This window comes from Lissotriton vulgaris, chromosome 5 (genome assembly GCF_964263255.1).
Source record: "Lissotriton vulgaris chromosome 5, aLisVul1.2, whole genome shotgun sequence".
In the NCBI taxonomy this organism is placed as follows: domain Eukaryota; kingdom Metazoa; phylum Chordata; class Amphibia; order Caudata; family Salamandridae; genus Lissotriton; species Lissotriton vulgaris.
Window position 1 is genome coordinate 2,022,636,047 of NC_141693.1, and position 22,707 is coordinate 2,022,658,753.

Here is a 22,707-nt window from a genome sequence, read left to right on the forward strand (position 1 = left end):
CAATTAAAATACAATGATACGCCTAAGAGCGCTCAAATCACCATCCACTCACACTCGTAATCAGTGGGGAATGGGATTAGAATTGTTTTTATCCACTCGAGAGCGGGAGGGCGGGCGTGGCTTAGCGCTCGAATGCTAGCCCACCAACCTTCTCCTCACCCAAGATGTCAGCCCGAGTAGCCCTTACTCGGCTAGGATCGGGTGAGTCACCAAATGCGTGTGCCTTCAACCCTAGTATCAGTTATTTTAAGACTTGGCCATAAATAAATATTAAATAGTAAATAACTGTAGGCCCTTCAGATAATACTGCATTAGACAAGATCAAACATTTCATTAGGTAATAGCATTTCATTGCTTAGCAATGCACGTTTTCCTTGTGTCAGAAATCCGCAGGTTATTAAACAAGAACTTAACCTTTCATGTGGCTGGAGTAAAACGGTTCATTAATTGAATGAATGAATGAATGAATGAAAGGAGTCTTATCCTGCGCAAACTTAGCCCAATGGGCGTCAAGGCGCCTACTTCATAAATACCAGCTCATATCCATGGCGTAGCAGTCCATCATTAATAGGCTCTTGAGAAGCACCACGTTTTTAAGGCCTTTTTGAACAAATCCATTGAGGGTAGGGTTTTAATCTCAATTGGAATAGCGTTCCAGAGCTGAAGGGCAACAACGGAAAAAGCCCTGGCTCCCCATCTGGTCAGCCTGAATCGAGGAACCACAAGTTGGAATAATCCCGCAGATCGAAATCTTGTTGGAGAGTAGCGGGTGAGTAAAGAGCTAATAGCACCCTTTGAGCCATCCGCGAGTGCTCTATAAGTCAAACACAACATTTTAAAAGAAATTCTGTGCTGAACAGGGGAGCCAATGAAGATCCCTCCTCGCATTGGTGGCAAATGATGTCTTAGGAAGGGCCAAGACAAGACGCGCTGCAGCATTCTGCACGATTTGTAGTAGATGTATAAGGCCCTTGTTGGACTCCATGTACAAAGCAGTAAACCTCTCAGTAATCACTTTGAGTAGAGTTCAACACTACCTCAGGCCAGGGTAAACATCTCTTTAACCACGGAGAACATAACATCAGTAATAACCAGCGCAGCAGGTAAGCATAAACGCTGCTTTACCCTTCACTAAACATTTTATGAGGCCCTGACAATCAAGGCATCAAGCACAGTTGAGCATTTCATCTTATTCAAACTAAGCCATGCAAAAGGCTAACGTGACTGGCACTTAACTGTACTCTAGGTAGGGGTTAACTCTTTTCCCATAGGGGCGTCACAGTGTCTAAGGGCCCTGGCCCCGGTCCAGCACTCCAGAGGGGCCAAATAGGGCCAACGGGGCCTAGTCTTAAGTCTTCCCCAGGGAAGGGCGAACTCTGGGCCTCCACCGGCCTTCCGCCCTCCTCCCCGGGGGTTTACCTCACTCTTCGGCCCACTCCGGGTCCTTGCGACGATACCGGCAGGCCTCGGGAGGGAAGGGGGCCTATCCAGGGAGGCCCACCCAGTTCTGCCGCTCCTCCCAAGGCTGATGGGGGTTCTCGCTCTCTTCGAGCGCTGGCGCTGGTTCCTTCGTCGGTCCCGGACTTTCCTGAGCCTGGCTGCACCCGGGGACCAATGGGGGCGCGGCGCCGGCAGCCAATCAGAGCGCAGCGGGGGTGGAGTCACTTCTGATGCCCCCGGTACATGAGGATAGCAGGATGGCTTCAGGCCTAGTAGGGCCTAGCGCGGCCCAGTGCAACAATGCGGCGGCCCCTCCTGGCTCCCGGGGGCCGCCGAGGGGGGTGATGAGGTCGGCGCTTCAGAAGCGGCCGCGACCAGCGTTTGGGGCTCCAGCGAGGCGGCAAGGGCCGCGGAGGTGAGTGGGGCCGCTAGCACTCTTCAGGCATAGCGCGGGGGGGGGGGGAATTGCAAGGTTCCGAGGCCCACCACAGCGCGGCGCCGGCAACAGGCTGACGATCGTAGCGCCGTGAGGAGCAGAGCGCTCGAAGGGCAGTAGCGCTTTAACGGCGTCAGGATACCGGGAGCCAGCGCTTAGCAGGGATAGCGCTTGGGGCCACAGCTCTTCAGGGCACAATCTCTAGCACCTCAGCGCTTCAGGACATCGCGCTTCAGGGCAGCAAGGGGTTCTGGACTCACAGCGCTTCTCAGCAATGGCGCTTCAGGAGTATAGCGCTTTGGGGGCAGCCACTGTCTCTAGCGTCCTGGCGCTTCACAGTTCAGGCAGTATAGGCAAGGCAGGACACCAGAGGGGATGAGACAGGACAGTGCAGGGGCCCAGGTTGAAGTAGAGGGGCGCAAAATGGACACAGCCATGTACCTGGATGATCCCCAGTAGGCCTGTGGCAGTCAGGTGGGTTTCTTCTTTGGCGCTAGATGGTTCCTGCACCCTTGTGCAGTAGATTCTAGGTTTCCTGAGGAGGGGGGGGGGGTTTGAGTTGAAGGCTTTCCTCAGCAGGTCACTTCAGATGTTCCTCGGGTTCCCCTCCCGCCGGGCGAGGAAAGCTCGGACCTCAGTCTGGGTTTTGGGGGGCTCCCGGGCCACGATGGTCTCAATTTTGGCTTGGAGGAGTTGCACCTTACCCCAGCCCACCAGGTGTCCCAGGTAGACGACAGATCCCTGTCCAATCCCGGCCTTGATGGTCAGGCCAGCACGTTGCGAAGCCAGCAGCACCTCCTGGAGATGCTGCAGATGGTCCTCCCAGGTGCTACTGAAGACAGCTATGTCATCCAGGTACGCCGCTGAGAAGGACTCCAGGCCAGACAGCACCTGGTTCACCAACCGCTGGAAGGTGGCCGGAGCATTCTTGAGCCGAAAGTGCATCACTCTAAATTGAAAGTGGCCCTCGGGGTGGAGAACGCTGTTTTCTCCTTTGCTCCGTCGGCCATGGCAATCTGCCAGTACCCTGATGTTAGATCAATGGTGCTGAGGTACCGCGCTGCTCCCAGCCGGTCAATCAGCTCATCTGCCCGTGGGATCGAGTGAGCGTCTGTCTTGGTGACAGAGCTTAATCCCTGATAGTCCACACAGAACCGAAGTTCTGGTGTGATGCCCGGCGGGGCCACTTTCGGCACCAACACAACCGGACTAGCCCAAGGGCTGCTGGAAGGTTCGATCACCCCCAGCTCCAGCATTTTGGCCACCTCACCCTGTATGCTGTTCTTGACTTTATCGGACAGCCGGTAAGACTTGGTTTTCACAGGCGGACTGTCCTCTGTGTCCACATCATGGGTACACAGATGCGTAATTCCAGGGGTTCGTAGTTGAGCTTGTTTATAGTTTCTAACTTGGGGGAGATACAAACTCTGAGATAAATAGCATTATCCACCTTCTTTGGATTTTCAGAAGAAATATTCTCCGTGCACAAAACCATTTTTTTATCCCGGTTCAGGGAGTACCCTGAATAGTAACCAAAAGTCTGAGTGATTCGCTCGATTTCCTGAATTGCCTCAGCAGGGTTAGGTGTTAATACCGCCACATACTCGGCATATGCCAGTATCTTGGTTTCATAGATACCCACCGTAATGGGTTGCAATTAATTGAAGGATTGATAAACAAGGCAAACAAAATCGGCGAGCATGGACAGCCCTGCCTTGTGCCTCTTTGTACATTAATTAATCCCGATTCTGTGCCCATTACACAGAGTCTAACCCTAGGGTTTGAATACATTGCTTTGATGGATTTGGCAAACCCTGGTCCAAAGTTATTCATTTCAAGGACTTCCCATAGGAACTTCCAAGAGACTCGGTCGAAAGCCTTCTCGGCATCGAGTAAGATTATCGACATCTGGCCCCCCGTCACACTCATGATGTCGAAAAGAGAGATGGCCCTAGGAGTGTGATCTGTAGTACCCTTTCCAGGCATGAAGCCGTGCTGCCACGGGGAGACCAGATGTTCAATGACCCCACCGAGCCGATTGGCGAGAATCTTGGCATAAAGCTTTGAATCTAATTAATTAGCGAAATTGGACGATATGAGGAAGGATATTCCGGAGGTTTTCCTTTTTTAGGAAAGATAACTATATTAGTTTGCTTTCACGACTCAGGAGGAATGCCACTCCATTGTATCCCAAGGAATAAGTTAATATATATGGCAATATTTGCGCTTCAAGAATTTTACATAAATCTAATGGGATTTTGTCCGGGCCGGCAGCTTTCCCATAGGCGAGTCCCAACGGTGCTATTTGTAACTCAGTAATCGAGATTTCCTTTTCTAGATCTTCTCTAGTAGTTTCATTGATAATACGACCCGTCCCTGTCTCAGTTAACCATGCGCTTAGAAATTCTTTAATATCGCTTGGATCAGTTTCATCCTCATTTTGATATGAATTTTGATAATATTGTCGAAAAGCTTCTGTGATACCAGCAGGTGTTGTATATTTCTGACCTTCAAAATCGATAGAGGCAATCGCATTATAAGACTACTTCTGGCGGGTGCGTTGTGCCAACTGTTTTCCTACCCTCTCCCCATTTTCGTAGATTTTATTTTGATTTGTCTGGAAAGTTTCAGCTGCTCTTTGAGTGAGACCACTATTAAGTTCGGTTTTAAGAACTAACATTTTGCACAAAGTGTTTCCACCATCTTCCCCTCGCAATATTTGAGTGGCATGTTGTTCCTCCAGTTTAGCTAACTCATGCATACGTTGATGGTTAAAATTATCTTGTATTTTCTTACGCTTGGCTACTAAGCCAATAGTCTCTCCCCTCAATGCTGCTTTAAAACAGTCCCAGACCATCACTCTCGAGGCACTGTATTGATTATAATCAAAAAATTCCTGCGACTAGTTAGTTATATGCTGTATATACTCTCTATTGGCCAGTAATTTCCTGTCAAATGACCATTGAGTACGAGGTCTATTAAAATTAGCTATGTTAAGTGTGAGAATCAGCGAGTTATGGTCCGAGATTGTTTTTGGACAGTTATCCATTTCTACATATATGGAATATTCCGTAGTTGTCATTACATAATCGATCCTTACATATTTATTGTGAGGGTAAGAAAAATAAGTATACCCAGGATCATTTTTATGTTTATGATCCCAAATATCTATTAAGTCATAACTATCCATAAATTGCTTGACTGCTCTAAAAACTTTAGGCTTGCGACCAGTATATGTGTGCTGTGTCTGCCTGTCCCTTACCGAACCCAAGGATACATTAACATCCCCACACAGGATTAGTGTCTTAGACCAAGAAGCCAGCTCCAGTTCCAATTCTTCAAATATCTGAGGATCGTCCTGGTTGGAACCGTACAGGGAACAGATGGTAATGCCCAGCTCTAGCTCTACTGTGACCCATCTGCACAGAGGATTAACCAACCTACGCTTAGCTTGCCCAAGAAATGTTTTAGCTAAAATGGCCACTCCTCGTGTTTTAGAGGTTTGTGTTGTTAGCGCAAGCACATTATACCCAGGGATTCTTAGCAACTCCTTCTCATCCACCGGTAGATCGGTCTCTTGGAGACAGAGCACATCATAAGAGTTCTGCCTGATTAGCTCACATAAGCGAGCCCTTTTCCCTTTATCATTCAGCCCAGCAATATTCCAGGAACATAGTTTTAATCTCCCCATTGAAGTTTTTTAAATGAGATACCAATAATGCTGAACCCAATTCCTTTCTTTTTAGGATCTGACATCGGGATTTGTGCTCTGCAAATGTTTAAAATTTTACTTATATTTATTTTTATAGAACTTGTACATCTGAGGTTGCTCTTTTTTATGCTTTCTCCCCCAACTTCCCACCCCCTCTAACCACCCCCCACACAAACCACCCTCGCCCCTCGCGCCCGAAAAAAGGCATTCAGACTCCATAAGAGTCTGTTGTGATGGAAATGTGTCTCCTAACCAGTGCTTATCTTTTAACTAAGACCATATATATTATCTCACAGGTAAACAAAAAAAAAAAAAAAAAAAAAATCCACAAATCTCTCTTTTTTCTTTTTTACCCCCTCCTTTTTCCCACCATTCCCCCTCACTTATTATTCATTAGAGAAATGTAAGGATATATAACTATTAAATCTTACCGCGGTGCTACCTATTCCCCACCCCCATCCATTCCCAAGTGACAAAAACATGATTCAGCATATATTCAGAATAGTGGCCGTACTTCCAATACTGCCCCAAATTGTTATCTATTTCAGACCATCAAGATATTCTTTTGCCTTAATTTCTGAAGAAAAAAATTGTGTGGCCCCCATAGATTACTTTTAGCCTAGCAGGATTATCAAAATATGCCTGTGCCTTCTTCTCTTGAAAAGGTTTAATCATTTGACGGAGTCTCCACCTCCTTTCGACAGTTATATGGCAAAAGTCTGGGCGGACGAAATAGGAAACTGAGTCTCTAGTGCGTCGTGCTTCAGGACTGGCTTTCTCGGAAATTGCCTGTGTGAGAAGAAAGTTTCCGAAATAGACAAGGATAGCTCGAGGATAACCCCCCGGTTTTGTTGAGGTCGTCAAGGTAAGAGGAACGCGATGTGCCCGCTGAATTTCCGGGTCCCAGTTCCAGTTGGATAGTTCGGGCAGAGTATCTCAGAAAAGCTGTATCACGTACAAGCGGGCATCATCTCCCTCGGTCGCCTCTGGAATGCCTAAAACACGCAAGTTGTTTCTACGTAAGCGGTTTTCACAGTCTTCCAGTTTCCACCTTACATCGGCAAGCTCAACCTCATGAGAATCAACCCGCTCATGGGTCACCGCAGCCTCTGCTTCGTTGGAGACAATACGAGACTCCACCTGGGTTATTCGGTCATTAAAGGTGTTAACAGTTCTTATTAGTTTACGTACCACCCCTGCACCTTGCGTAAAGCTACCTGTGCCTTGCGCCCATCATGAGAAGTCTCCTCCCGATGTGCAGCAATAGCTTGAAGCACAGTATCCAAAACAGTGTCTAGTGTGGATGTAGCTTGATTTGATTGTGCTAGGTGAGTAGGATTCAATGATGTTGGATTTAGCGGGGCACTCGTAGAGCCAGAAGAGTTAGCCAACTGAGTTGTTGGAGAGGTCAGTTCTACTGCTCTGTGATGGCTTTTTTTCCTCCTTAGAACAGTTTTTCGACCTGCCCTGGGATCGTTATATTTCATATTGTCTTCACTCAGTAGTAAGATTAGTCTCAGCTTCAATTTCATCTGACCAATCGACTTCATCTGAAAATGAATAAAAATCACTGGGGTCTTTATCCGTCTCCCCCATGGCTTCTACAGCCTCCACTCCAGCCGAACCTTCCATCGTATTACCATCAGCACGCCCATTTGAGGTATTGTAGTAGGTGCTGTATTACCCCCATGTTCCTGTTGGCTGCTAACCCCCCCCAATTCCACGATTAGTCACGATCAGGGTATTTGTCTGATTGCGGGGGGTATCTCCCATGCTGTTACCTATATCTAGAGGAGTAGGTACATTTATGAAAGTAAAGGGGTCATACCTTCTTGATGTAATTCTTGGGCAATGTCCGCATTCGCCTCTGAGTTACCATCAGCATTCTCCTTCGGTATAGCACTGCTGGCCTCTATGCTAATAGCTACTCCCCCCTCCGGAATAGCGAGAGTAACTACTGTATTTGAGACAGTCTCGGCATTAGGTACCACCTTGCCACTGCCGCATTCAGCAATCCATGCTGCATCCACTGCGATATTTTGCACAGTGGGCTTGACTATCTGGCTCTTCCCGCTGCCACCCGGAAGGAGTTTAGCTGGACCTGGGGCTTTGCGCAGCAAATCGACCACCGAGGGGCCTGTCGTACTCCCTCTCCTTGCTGCAGCTCCACCGTGCTTGGGGGTTTTGGAGGCTAAGACAGCGTCTGTATGCGGCTCCATAGCAGCGCCTGTATCGCTGCTCTGCTTTCCGATCTGTCCGGCAAGCTCCCGCTCCCGCTGAGCCTGCCACGCTGCTCTCGTCTTAGCGGTGCATTAAGAAACAATGTCCTGATAGGTAAAGATGTGTAGGCAATTAATTATGCATGCATACAGCATTACTCAAAAAGAAAGAAGGAGAGTACTCATTGATTTGAGAAAAGATAGTTAATCATCTTATATTGTAACATAAGTTCATGGTCGGAAAATATACAGTTAGAAGCAGCACTGCATAAAATGAATTAGTGACAACCATATAATACTTGGTGCTTAAAAAAGTGTCTGTGGTGAAAGTGGCGACGCAAGTGAAGAAGTGAACAGCAAGGACGGCGCACTGTGAACAAAGTGCAAGTAATTTACAGTGGGTGGCTCAAAGCGTGTGACAACGTGATATCACAGTTTACAATAAGTTCTTTCAATTTGATATAGAGCCACAAAGGAGAAGTACGCCTGTTCATAAGCTGTTAGGTCGACGGCGTTTCGATCCATATTCATTTGGATCGTCATCAGGACTTGATTGTCTGGGTTAGGGCGTGCTGAGATCAATTCCGATGCGTGGACAACAAATCATCTATGGATTATGCTGAAGCCTGTGTAGTTAGGTCAGGGACAGCCTGAAGTACGTTTCGGGAGGCAGTGCAAAAATCATCTGGAGCCTGAATGGGGGCAGGGTTCTGATTGTGCTGGCGGCCGTCTGTGATCAGCCGGTGATCGAGCACGGTTCCTTAAAGAATCGGCGTGCCGATGCAGGAATAGATCACTTGGATCTATTGGATCACTTGGATAACTAGGTGATTGATGTGAAGCACTTTCTGTTGAGCGGTCCATGTTCCCTGAGTTGTGTGGTGGAGCAGATGTCCTCCCCATTCCTGTGAGGGATGCGTCTGTTGTCAGTACTATATGTGAAACTGGCTCCAGGAAAGGCCGCCCTTTGGATATGTTTTTGGTGTTCCACCACTGCAGAGAGCGATGTGTGCAACACCAGGTCTGTTAATTGTCCTTGTGCCTGATTCCACTGATGTGCTAGACATTCCTGCAATGGACGCATTTGCAGTCTTGCATATGGTACAATAAAAATGCAAGATGCCATCATGCCTATTAGTTGCATGAACAATCTGGCTGGGAGAGAGTGTTGGTTTTGAAACCTTGTAACTAAGGCTTGAATGCTCTGTATCTTGGCTAGACTGGGATAAGCTAGAGCTGTATTGGTGTTTATGGTAACCCCTAGATATTGATGTACATGAGAGGGCTGGAAATGATGACTTGGTGTAGTTGATTGTAAACCCCAAGTCATGCAGTGTTTGATTTGTTTGAGATATGTGTTGGACACGGCTGGTGACGAGGGCCTGGGTGACCGTCTTCCTGGTTTCGATCGGGATCCATCGGAAGATCTGCGGAGCATGCGGAGGGTGTGAAAGCATGAAGAGGAGACGGCGTTGACTTGTCTGGTCATCGAGAGGGAGGAGTCCAGGATGAAGCCCAGGTTGCGTGCGTGGTCTGCAGGCTTGGGGGCGGTGCCCAGGGCTGGGGGCCACCAGGAGTCGTCCCAGGCGGTGGGTGATGGCCCAAGGATGAGGACTTCCGTCTTGTCTGAGTTCAGTTTCAAGCGGCTGTTCTTCATCCACTCAGCGACGTCTTTCATCCCTTCGTGGAGGCTGCTTCTGGCGCGGTCGGGGTCTCTGGTGAGGGAGAGGATCAGCTGGGTGTCATCGGCGAAGGAGATGATGTTGAGGTTGTGTTGGCGTACGTTGTAAACACTCTTGGTGCAGTTGTGACCCCGAATCGAAGGACTTTGAACTGATAGTGTTGTCCTTCTAGTACAAATCTGAGATACTTCCTGAGAGAAGGATGTATGGGAATGTGGAAGTAGGCGTCCTTGAGGTCTAGTGTGGTTAGGAAATCGCCTTGTTGCAACAATGGGAGCACTTGTTGTAAAGTTATCATGTGAAAATGATCTGATTGTATATACAGATTGAGAGGCCTTAGGTCTAGAATCGGTCTTAGTGTTCCGTCCTTTTTCAGTATTAGGAAATAGAGTGAGTAAACCCCTGTTCCCTGATGATTTATCAGAACTAGCTCTATTGCATCTTTTTGGAGCAATGAGAGAACTTCTTGTTGGAGCAGCGTTAGATGGTCTGTGGACATTGGACGCTGTCTGGGTGGTATATGTGGAGGGGTAGCCATCAGCTCTAGGCAGTAACCATACTGGATAATTTGTCTTACCCACTTGTCTGTTGTGATGGAATTCCAGACAGGTAGGAACTGTGTTAGTCTGACCCCGACAGGAGTGGAATGCTGTTGGGGGAGCCGAAGGAAGTCACTGTTTAGTGGTGGAAGAGGATCGATTGTTGTTATTACCTCGACCTCTTCCCTTATTGTTGTTACCTCTGTAGCTGAATTGTCTGCTCCAGCTTGTTTGGAGCCTCCTCCTTAGAAGGAGCGACGAAAGGAGCTTCTCACTTTGGTGGACTGCAGAGCTCTCATAGATTTGGCTGTGTCAGTGTCTTTTTTCAAGTGCTGTGTCTACTTCTAGACCAAACAATTGTTGGTTGAATGGCTGATTTAAGATAGTAGTTTGCACTTCTTGCTTAAATCCTGAAATGCGTAGCCACGCCTGGCTCTAAGGAGGACACTGGTGTTAATTGCTCTGGATGCAGTGTCTGCTACATCTAGTGCACATTTAATTGAGGCATTTGATATAAGTTTACCTTCTTGTATGAGGTCATCTGCTTGTGCCTTATATTGGTCAGGTAGATGTTGCAAGAGCTTCTCTAACTGATCATAGTGAGCCCTGTCGTATCTTGCGAGGAGGGCCTGTGTGTTAGCGATGCACCATGCATTACTAGCTTGGGCAGCTATTCTTTTCCCTGAAGCATCTATGATCTTTGATTCTTTATCAGGGGGTGGTGCTTCGCCTGATGTTTGTGAGTTTGCCTTTTTCCTAGCGTTTGAAACTACTAGGGAGTCTAAGGGTAGCTGTCCTTTAATGTAGGGAGGGTCCCCAGGAGCTGCTCTGTACTTTTTCTCTATCCTTGGGTTTATGATTCTAGCTCGTACGGGATCTTTAAACACTTCTGGTGCATGCTTAATGACTCCTTTAATCATTGGCAGTATTTGCACAGATTTTTGGGATTGTTCAAAAGTGTCTAATAAAAAATCTTCCTCTGCCTCATCTGAATACATGGTGACATTGTGATAGATGGCAGCCCTATTAATTAAGTGTCCAAACCCAATATTGTCTTCTGAAGGAGAAGGTTTAGATGGATATATATGTGGGTCAGGAATATCTGGTACATCTTGTGGGTTTGGATACTCCCAGTCTGGTGAACCTGTTGGGTAGGGAAAAGGGTCATCTGGGTCTCTCCCTCCCGCCATGCTATACTGATCATCATCAGCATCCTGAGGAGGTGTATGTTGTGGAGAATGAGGAAAATTTTGAGGTGAAATGTTTAAAGGAACAGCAGGAGAACGAGATACAGTGGAAGAAGGGTGCATAGGAGATGTGGCCGAGTCCTTCTTCTTGACAGGCACTGGAGGTGTAGGTGCTGTATCTAACCTCCTCTTCCTGTGTGGTGTGGTGGAACATGTCCTGTTTCTAGATCTATGTATATCCTCTTTTGCAAAGAATCAGGTCTAAAAAGCTCTTCTTGAGAAATTGCTTTCGGCGCAGATTTGTTCAGCTCCAGGCCTGGTTTCTGCTCGTCTTTAGCCTTAGGAGTTGTGGTATAGTCCTTTGGCGTACTTTTCGGCACCGAAGGTATTGTTTTCGGAGTCGAGGCCTGGTTCGAGGGTTTGGAGGCATTGGAAGCAGGCTTTGTGGGTTTCCGCACCAGAGATTTTGGGGTGGAAGCAGGCTTCATTGGTTTGGGTGCTGTGTTATCTTTAGGAGTCGGCGGTTTCTGAGTGTTTTTCGGAACCGGGACTTCTTTCGGTTTCGGTGCAGAGGGAGCTGGTAGTATAGGCACGTGCAGTTTGCTCGGTATGGAGCTACTGAAAGGCCTTAATATTTTCTTCGGAGCAGGGCTCGATGGCGGGGCTTTCGTAGCAATGTCTCCGTCTCGACTGGGCCCCGAAGGCAGAGTTCGGACCTTAGCCTTTGGTTTACGGATTGGGACTATAGTAGTTCAAGTTCAGTAATTTGTATAGCGCACTACTCACCCAGAGGGTCTCAAGGCGCTTGGGGGAGGGTGGGTGCATTATTTGTCGAATAGCCAGGTTTTTAGCTGGAGGAGAGGTGGTTCTGTGTAAGGCGGAGGTGAGTGGGGAGAGAATTCCAGGTTTTGGCCGCTAAGTAGGAGAAAGATCTTCCTCCCATGGTGGTTCTATTGATGCGCGGAATTGCGGCGAGGGCTTGATTGGATGAACGTAGTTGGCGGGTGGGTGTGTAGAAGGACAGTCGTTTGTTGAGGCATTCGGGTCCTAGGTCGTAGAGGGCCTTGTGTGCATGGGTGAGGAGACGGAACGTTACTCTCTTGTTGACGGGTAGCCAGTGGAGATCTTTCAGGTGACCGGAAATGTGGGCCTGACGGGAGATGTCCAGTATGAGTCTGGCTGAGGCGTTTTGGATGCGTTGGAATTTTTTCTGTAGTTTGGCTGTGGTTCCGGCGTAAAGGGTGTTGCCATAATCTAGTCGGCTGGTGACTAGTGCGTGGATGACTGTTTTTCTTGTTTCGTGGGGATCCAGCGGAAGATTTTTTTGAGCATGCGTAGGATGTTGAAGCAAGATGATGAAACGGCGTTGACTTGTCTGGTCATCGAGAGGGAGGAGTCTAGGATGAAGCCCAGGTTCCGTGCGTGATCTGTAGGTATGGGTGCTGTGCCCAGAGCCGGTGGCCACCATGATTCGTCCCATGCAGAGGGGGACAATCCTAAGATGAGGACTTCCGTTTTGTCCGAGTTCAGTTTTAAACGGCTGTTCTTCATCCATTCGGCTACTTCCTTCATTCCTTCGTGTAGTTTGGTTTTGGCGGTGTTGGGGTCTTTGGTGAGGGAGAGGATTAGCTGGGTGTCGTCAGCGTAGGAGATGTTGAGGTCGTGTTGTCGCGCGATGGTTGCGAGGGGACTCATGTACACGTTGAAGAGGGTGGGACTGAGTGATGATCCTTGTGGTACGCCGCAGATGACTTCGGTGGCCTCTGATTTGAATGGGGGGAAGCGGACTCTGTGTTCTTCCGGTGAGGAACGAGATGATCCAGTCCAACTCTTTTCCTTGTATTCCGACGTTGCTGAGGCGTTGTATGAGGGTGTTATGGCAGACTGTGTCGAAGGCGGCGGAAAGGTCAAGTAGGATGAGGGCAACTGTTTCTCCGTTGTCCAGTAGCGATCGGATGTTGTCCGTAGCAGCGATGAGGGCGGTTTCAGTGCTGTGTTTGGCTCGAAAGCCGGACTGTGAGGGGTCGAGTGAATTATTGGATTCAAGGAAGGCGGCGAGCTGGTTATTGACGGCTTTCTCAATGACTTTGGCCGGGAAGGGGAGGAGTGAGATGGGGCGGTAGTTCTTAAGTTCCGAGGGGTCCGCTGTGGGTTTCTTCAGAAGGGCGCTGAGTTCGGCATGTTTCCAGCTTTCTGGGAAGGTAGCGGAGTTGAGGGAGCAGTTGATGACATCGCAGAGATGGGGTGCGATGATGGAGTCTGCTTTGTTGAAGATGTGGTGGGGGCATGGGTCAGTTGGTGAACCTGAGTGGATGGAGTTCATCAGACGGATGGTGTCTTCAGTAGTGATTGGGTTCCAGGCGTAAAGGTTGTGAGAGTACTGTGTTGGTTCGGATGTGGGTGGAGTGGGTTGTTCTTCGGACAGGTTTTCAAAGCTGTTATGAATGTCGGCGATTTTGTTGTGGAAGAAAGAGGATAGAGAGTCGCAGAGGTCTTGGGAGGGAGTGATGTCGTTGGTGCTGGCGGAGGGGTTGGTAAATTCTTTGACGATGTTGAATAGTTCCTTGCTGTTTTGGGCGTTGTTGTCGAGTCGATCCTTGAATGCTGATTTCTTGGTGGATCGGATCAGTTGGTGGTGTTTGCGGGTGGCGTCCTTGAAGGTGGCCAGGTTGTTGGTGGTTGGGTTTTTTCTCCAGGTTTTCTCGAGGGTACGACATAACTTCTTGGATTTCTTGAGGTCATCGTAGAACCAGGGGGCCTTTTTGCTACCTGGTTTGATCTGGTGGTTTTTCAAGGGTGCTAATTCGTTAGCGATGTGGGTGATCCATTGTGTGAGTTTGGTGGCAGCTAGGTTTGGGTTCGATGATATGGCGGGGGGGTTTTGGTTGAGCGATGTGAAGAGTTGGTCGGTGGTGATTTTGTTCCAGTTTCTTCGAGGAATAGGTTGTGGTGGGATGTGGGTCGTGGACTTTTTGTAGCTGAAGTGAACGCAGCTGTGGTCCGTCCAATGGAGAGCTGTGGTGTGCTCGAAGGAGATGTGTTTGCTGGAGGTGAAGATAGGGTCGAGCGTGTGTCCGGCTAAGTGAGTGGGGGTGTTAACAAGTTGTTTGAGTCCGAGATTGGCCAGGTTGTCCAGAAGGATGGTGGTGTTGCTGTCATTGTTCTTTTCCAGGTGGAAGTTGAGGTCTCCCAGTAGAATGTAGTTCTCGGAGGTGAGGGCATGTGGGCTGATGAAGTCAGTGATGTCTTCATTGAATTGTGTGCGGGTTCCTGGTGGTCTGTAGATGAGGGTGCCTCTAAGTGTGGTCCTGGGGTCGGTGTGGATCTGGAAGTGAAGGTGTTCGGCGGTCGCGAGGTTGTCGTCGGAGCTGGTCGCGATTCGGATGGTGTTCTTATGGGGGATGGCGATGCCTCCTCCTGTTTGGTTGGTGCGGTCTTTTCGGATGATCTTGTAGGTGTCCGGGATGGCTATGGCGATGTCGGGCGCTGATGAGGCGTTCATCCAGGTTTCTGTAAGGAAGGCGACGTCCGGTGATGTAGTGTCGAGTAGGTCCCAAAGTTCAGTGGCATGTTTGTGGATCAATCGGGTGTTCAGCAGGATACACTTCAGGTGGTTAGAGTCGGAGTTGTGTTTGGAGGGGGAGGATTTGGCATAGGTCCTGATGCAGGCGAACTTGCAGGAGTGGCAGGCGAATGGTCTGTGGGTGTGTCCTGGGGTAGCTACGCAGCATTGTGGGGAGCGTCCGGGGTTAAGGGCAAGGAGAGTAGCGGCGTCATATGTTAAGTAAGTGGAGTGGCTATTGCGGGGGCCACGGGGTATGGCGCTGGGCGCGGTCCTGGCGCGGACAGGCGTAGACGGGCTTACCTTTGGCGCACCTTCGGCGCGACCGCTGCGCGCAAAGGCATCTGTCATAAGTGGAGGAGTGGAGGGGGGGGGCGGGGGGTGAGGAGCGAGGGAGGGTCAGCTGGGAGGTGGGGGCGAGGTGCAGGGGACGATCTCCAAGGCACAACAACAACAAAATGGCAGGAGTATCGAAAAAACGAAACTACAGAGAGGCTGGGGCACAAAGCCAAAATCAGGCAGCTTACACGATGTTACAATAAAGCGCTACAAATCAACAAGGCACAACACAATCAATGCAATTGTAATCAGAGCAACACAGCGAGCCCTGAAAGTGAAATTAATTAAAGGACGCACAAGCTGTGCAGCGCGACTCGTCTTATTCAGGTGATAAACACAGGTTACACACCTCGTGATGGTCGCAGTGTGGAAATTTTGCTCCACACCCAGGGCATTTTTTGAATAGTGTCCTTTGTTATGTTATGTTATTTATTTTTTTGTATAGCGCAACGGTTACTCAAAAAGAGTGTCCCGGCGCTTTAGGTAAGGTGGACAGATTTCAGAATAACACAACACAGATAAAAGAGGTTAAGGAGTCAACAGAAAAAAACGGAGCTACTGGCAGACCTATTGAGAAAACAGCCAGGTTTTGAGACCTCTTCTAAAATCAAGGAGGGTAGTCGCCCCCCGCAAAGGGAGCGGTAATGAATTCCACATCTGTGGAGCCAGAAGACTGAAGGAGCGGCCCCCTAGGCGAGCCCTCTTCACGCGCGGAACAGCCGCCAAAAGTAGAGATTCCGACCTCAACGAGCGGGTGGGGTGGTAAAAGGTCAGTCTCTTTTGGAGATGTTTAGCTCCCACAGCATGGAGCGCTTTATAGGCCAAGGTCAAAGCCTTAAAGGCAATCCGTTTGCGGATGGGTAGCCAGTGTAGCGTCACCAACAACCCAGAGACGCTGGTGCGTCTACTTAGGCCAAAGATGGCCCTGGCCGCCGCGTTCTGTGCAACTTGAAGCCTCTGCAGCAGATACTCTGGCAGGCCCAGGTAAAGAATGTTGGCATAATCCAACCTGGAGCCTATCAGGGCCTGCACCGTCAGCCTCTTGTGCTCCTCGGACAAGAGAGGCAGAAACTTCCGCAACATTTTTAAAAGGCCGAAGCAGGTGCCGGTTACCCCCAGGATCTGGGCTTTCATCGTCAGCCCCTTGTCCATCTTAACCCCCAAGTTTTTAGCCATGGGAGAAGAGCCGGACGGAGGGAACATGTCGATGGGCTACCAGGCCTGCCAGCTGGGCTCCGTATCGCACCCGAAGAAGAGTACCTCCGATTTGTCGGAATTGCACTTGAGGCTGTGCAGTTGGAACCATGCGAACACAGCCCCAAGGCAATTCTGGATACTCTCCCCGTCAAAGTCAGCCCCCCTCTCACAAGAGAAGAGGAGCTGGGTGTCGTCGGCATACGACACGATCCGGGTACCAAATGACTCCGTCACCGCCGCCAAAGGGGTCATATAGATATTAAAAAGGGTCGGGCTCAATATAGAGCCCTGAGGGACCCAGACTCCCAGAGGCGGCATTACAGCGGTGTCAGATGATGTCCAGATCGTTTGCCGGCGGCCGGCCAAGAAGGAAGAAAACCATTTGAGCACGGTCCCCCGCAGGCCAATCTCAAAGAGTCTTGCGAGCAGGCCCTCATGGGGGACGGTGTCAAAAGCCGCCGACAAGTCCAACAACACCAGCATGACTTTGCCCCCGGTATCCAGCACCCCTTTAATGGTTTCCGAAACCTCCAGGAGCGCGGTCTCGGTGCTGCGATTTGAACGAAAGCCCGACTGGGAGTCATGTAAGATCTCATGGGACTCCAAAAAATTGGAGAGCACCGACTGAACGTGCTTCTCCAAAATTTTTACAAGAGCCGGCAGCAGCGAAATTGGCCTGTAATTGGCTGGGGCTTTCGGGTCAAGTCCCGGCTTTTTAAGCAACGGGATGACCATTGCCTGCTTCCATGCTGACGGCACCTCTCCCAAACTCAACGAAAGGTTGAGAAGAGGGTGAGCCAGCGGATTAACCACCTCCGCCAGTTTACCCAGGAGCTTAGCTGGGCAGGGGTCAAGCGGAGACCCAGATTTTAAATTGCCCATAAGCGCTAGGGAAGCGGAGGCTGGCAGAGATGGAAACTCAGCCAATATGGCGCCCTGCATAGCTGGGGGAAGCGTACCCGCCTCGGGCATCGGCAAAGTGACCGGTCCACTCGATAGAAAGGAGTCCTGGATGAGTTTGATCTTGCCTGTGAAAAAACCATGAGTTGTAGGCCTCACCACGTTGGTAGGCCCAACGGCCCGCGTCGACGACCGGAATCGAAGTGATGAGGTTAAGTCTATGTATATTGAAGTTAGTTTGTTTTTAGAAGTTTTTGCGCGTAGAAGTCTTTGAAGAGTAGATTTTCGAACCGGAGCGGAAAAGTTGCATCCGAACCCAGTGGCGGAAAAAAAACAATCTAAGGATGGAGCCGATGCCCATGCGCACTAACGTCCAAGGGAGGAGTCACCTATCTTGTGACTACAAAGACTTCTTCCAAGAGGACAACAACATGCAATCATCCGAGCCCAACACCAGGTGGCGATCTAACTAAAGTGTAGAACCTGCAGCTCATATGCCTCGAACATACACTTTTTAAAATACACTTCTGCACAGTGGTTTCAGATATACAGTTCAGGTTCCATAAGTGGGGTGTGTTTTAGCAGAAGATCTAACCTTGAGCCTTTGATCAGCACGTACTAGATCAATGCTCTCAGATTTTTAATAAAAGTTCTGAAATGGATCAGATAAGGGATCTGTGCTCAGTAGATAGTAAGGGAAACACTGGCACCATTATGCGCCTTGACGATGGATTATCGCCAAGAGTCTGGGTCGTCAAGCTGCGCTACTGATCCATCCATTTTGTGATCGATTCATCCCCTAGGGTCTGCCTGTTCACCAAAGAGACAGTCTACACAGCTGGGGAGCAGCTGCACCCAAAACTCACAAGACTGACAGGAAGAAAGGAGAAGGGTTCATATGGATGAGGCTCCGACTTATGGACGCATAACGGGCATGTAACCAAACCGGGGCCAGCAAATGACGGCAATAAGGAGGCCTGAATGATCACTGCTTCGAAGCGCTAGATAGATGGAGATTTTATGGTCATGAAAATGAGCACAGGGAAAGATGGACATGTGAAAAAGCCTGTCTTGAAAGAGGGGGAGAGGGACTTAGTATGCAAAACAACATCATGAAATTCTCTCCTTCATAAGTAAAGCAACCTGTAGATGTCCCCAGTAGAACACTTGCAAACCCTCTTCCCATTCACCACAAGTTACACACCCTTGAAGCAGACCCCCAGGACCATTCTGCAGATGAATAACTTACATTGTTGCCGCCACTACCGAGAGTGCGCAGCATCCGGGTCAGGTATGGAAACACATTCATCTGAATGGCTGTGCTCCCCATGCGCCGGATCACAAGGCCAGCTCCATCAGGGTTTAAAGTGTGGCGTAACAGAGCCCAGGCCAGAAGCACTGGTGCATGATGGGGGATGTCTCCAAAAGTCAGCAACAGACTGTCCATTTCCTGGAGTGAAAGGAAGGAACACAAAATATATTTCACTGGTTAAATAAGTCAACATGGTTACATAGACTGTTATGATTCAAACATCTATCATTGGGCAAACAAAAGACATGCAAAGCAAAATGCCAGTCTAAACTACGTACTAATTTTCACTGCATGTTAGAAATGGGGATCTCTAGTTGGCAGCAGCTGGCACCGAGGCCCAAATAGGGATCCTTCTTCCTAAGTCAGAGTAAGGGGGCTACACCCTTTGATAACCACTGCTCAACCCTGTGGTAACGTAGCACGAGCAGACAGGCCAATATCAGAGGCAGTGTGTGAAGCCTTTATGACGATACACAATAACGCGGAGAGGCGCTACAAATGGACACCACAAGTGGTTATAGAAAAATAGTTATCTTTATATAGACTGAACACGAGGCTAAAAAAAACGCTCAAGGAGCCTCAATGCACATAATTACAGATTCACTTCAAAAGCAATAAAGGCACTCAAAAAGCCTGTGGAACAAACTTAGTTCGAGGCCGGGGTCCACGCGACCCGGTGATGCACAATGTACCCTGAGATTTAAAAAAGGCACGGCACGCAGCCTCACAAGGAAGACGCAGTGATGACAGGCGGACTCGCAGCAGCCACAGCTCCTGGCTTTAGCGGTCTGCGGCATGCACTCACGATAATCCTGGGACGGGGCTTAAAGGCGGGCACCCAGCGGCACACGCAGATGATAACAAGATCCTAGAAGTGGTGGCTAGTGGGGGTACTCAGCGGCACAGCTCCTCAGCTGCAGAGGCCCAGAATAGCGATAGCAATGATTCTCGTAGGACGGAAAACGAGGGCACTCAGTGGCAACACCTCCTCAGCTGCGGCGGTCCACCGTGACTTTGGTAACACAGGCAAATGCGGGCTCTCAGCGGCACAGCTCCTCAGCTGCAGCGGCCCACACTAGCGATACAATGACTTTCAGCCGGCGTTCCACGCAGTAGAACCGGAGGCTCTGGAATTCTCAACAGAGGCCTCACCTGCAAGTAGAATTCCCCTCAAATAGGAATCCAGAAGGCTGATGGGTGAAGTCTAATGTCCCTAAGACTTCAGAAGGAGGCAAGCACAAATCAGGCCCTTGGGTGGTTGCTTCAACAAGATGGATGAAAGTTTGAAAGTCCATTCCCTCTAGTTACACGGACAGACATTTGTCTTGACATCCAGAAGTAACACACTGTGTAGGGGTTTTAGCACAGATCTTTATAATCCAAAAGTCTTGGTTCTCAAAAAGTCACAAATCACTGAACCCAGCCAGAACCAGTTTGGTGTCGTCCTGGAGCACTTTGTTTACAAGGCTGCATCCTGCCTTTCATGAAGAGGTGGTCTGCCATCAGACGCACAGTGGGAGGTGGAGCCATCATTCACCTTGCCAGGCACGGCCCTGCTCAGATCAAAGGGTCACCCCTCCCCATACAACTGCAGATCTCTCTATTCAATCCAGGTCGCTCAGCCTGCCCTGAACCTCCAAAACCAGGCAGCCAATATACACAACAGCAGAGCACACTGGAAGGCTTAGGCAAGAAAATACCTACTTTCTAAAAGTGGTATTTTCAAACACAGAATATAAAAATAATTAAATTCGACTTTCCCATCATGTTCCTTGGGTCAATTAGGATTACATCAATTCATACAGTCAATTTACAATAGGGAGCATTCGTGCTGTGGCACTGAACGGCAGTGGCACAGCGCCCAGAGCATCTAACACCAGCAAACACAGAGGAGACAAAAGCGAAAAATGGAAGGGAGACCCATGCCAATGGTGCCAGGACTAACACTGCAAAACTTATTTTTTGCATTTAGTTAATGATTGAATATATGAGGGCCAGAAGACAGTAAAAATCAGATGTGCATAGAAACGTTTACCAAAACAGAAGGACAATTATTAATGTATAAGTGGAGGATCAGCGAAGGCTACGCCCTATAGATCGACTGGGCAAGTTCCTCAAACTTCAGCTCACATTCATCAAAGCTTTGTCGAGGGGCAGGCAAAGAGGAACAGAAGGGTGAGGGTCTTACCTGGCAGATGCCCTCTGCACTGGCAAAGGGGTGCTCCTGTGCCCGGTCGTCCAATGCGCACTGCTGCAGAGAGTACATGTCCATGCCCTGCACCAGGATCAGAGAGCTGAAGTAACTGCGGATGGAAGGAGAAGACATGTTCAGTCCTGCTTTCACTAATGACATAAAAGCTCTCAGAGTCAATGGAGTGCCGGCGAGAGCACATCAGTAAAAAATCGTTCATAAGAGAGATTGAAAGCATTTTGGTAAAAAATTGAATGAGCCGTGAAAGCTAACACCCTAAGAAGATGGTGACATATCTGAAGCCCAAAACTTTGAAGGGTTTCAGAGATGGATAAAAATCAAGAGGGGTTCTCTGGCCTGGCCTGAAGAATTCAAATCTTAAGTAAGGGTAAATCTAGATTTTATTTTCCGTAGGTGTACCAATATGACCACCATCCGCTTAGAAAAGGCGTGTGGCACTAACATTAAGCGGAAGGAAAGAACCGTTAATTTCAAGTGCTGCTTGTACGCCACAACTCACTCCCAGAGTCTCTCAGCGAGGGGTCGATGAATGCAGTCTGAAGGTCTGTAAAAGCACCTCCTGCCTGCTTACATCTCACTCATGGAGAAAGCTGGAGAAGAGCGTTTAGCACCATTTTCAAATCCAGAATGCATCTGAAGGATTCTGAATTCTTCTATTAGCACAAACTATGGTACCTGGCAGCAACAAAATGAAAGAGCTCAGGGTTTCGGTCTGTTTTTCTCAGTCACAGAAGTACAGTTTCCATGGTAGGCTAAAGATGATCAGGAACAAATATCACAAGAGGAAGAATACTGGAGGGTTTCAAAGATCGCATACGTTTCTAGGTACAGCGAAGAGATGGGTACAAGCACTCATCCTATACATACACCTGAGATAGTGCCATCAGCCTGGAACTATTGTCCCACTGCAGGTAACACTCTTGCCAGAATTCTATATGGATTATTTTAAGTAAAGGATCAAGAACAGTGCGTCCCCACACTAGGTAAATAATCCTTTAAAGAGTGTATGTGAGAGTAAGAGTAAGAGTGAGAGTGAGAGTGAGAGTGAGAGTGAGAGTGAGAGTGAGAGTGAGTGAGTGAGTGCGCGCGTGTGTGTGTGTGTGTGTGTGTGTGTGTGTTAGTGTGTGTGTTAGTTACACATTAGTGGCTTGGTCCTGCCACAGAAAAACGCACCACTACGCAAGTGCGCCAGAAACTGCCTGCATTGGACACGTCTTTGAACTACCCGCAAGGAACTAGGGCAGTGGCAGCCATCAGGGACTGGCCCCTGGTAGTAGTCTATACTTGCACAAAAGTGGCTTGCAGGGAATCGCGGATGAGAAAAAGCTGTGGAATCTAATCACCATCGCCCACGGAAAGGAAAGAACTGGAATGCTGCTAGCAGACTACGAGGACCACCGGCAGAAACAATTAAACAGCAATGAACTGGCCCGAGTATGTTTGCACAGCCTCCAGAAACGTAGCTCCTCCTCTGAAGAAGGCCACAGCAGTGGCAGAAATGCATTAGGAAACGAGGCCTTGTTAAGGAAATAAAGATTGGATTCCAACTCACCGTGATGTGTGCGACTCGTGCTTTCCTCTAGGGGAGAGGTATTTTGACATATATATATATATATATATATATATAAATAATATGATATGATGGAGTATTAGAGTATTTATAAAGCGCATGGCTTCCCCAGCATCGGGGCGTCACAGTACTGAAGTTGAACACAGAGTGAGGAGACAAAGAGAGAAGATTAACAGTGAGAGAAAAGCCAGGTCTTTACCAGTCTCCTGAAGGTCAGGTGATCAGGGTTGCTACGGATGTGGACAGGGAGGGAGTTCCAAACGGAGGGAGCCAACAGCTTGAAGGATCAACCACCCGCTCTGGCCCTGCGTATCGTAGGGATTCTGGCCAGGAGCAGATCTGCCAAGCGCAGTGCTTGTGTGGGTGCATTGTAGGAAAATAGTTCACTCAAGATTATTGG

General features: G+C 48.9%; 1 protein-coding gene across 2 annotated transcripts in view; it reads right to left on the reverse strand.

Annotated features, from left to right (window-relative positions):
* NUP188 (nucleoporin 188) overlaps positions 1-22,707 on the reverse strand; it is a 1,272,194-nt gene that overhangs the window by 1,058,137 nt on the left and 191,350 nt on the right. For both annotated transcript variants that reach the window (XM_086924860.1, XM_086924859.1), the window contains exons 10-11: positions 20,714-20,828; positions 18,463-18,663 (exon numbers count right to left, since the gene is read on the reverse strand). In XM_086924860.1, coding sequence (XP_086780986.1) covers positions 18,463-18,663; positions 20,714-20,828 — 316 coding nt within the window. The remainder of the gene's footprint in view (positions 1-18,462; positions 18,664-20,713; positions 20,829-22,707) is intronic.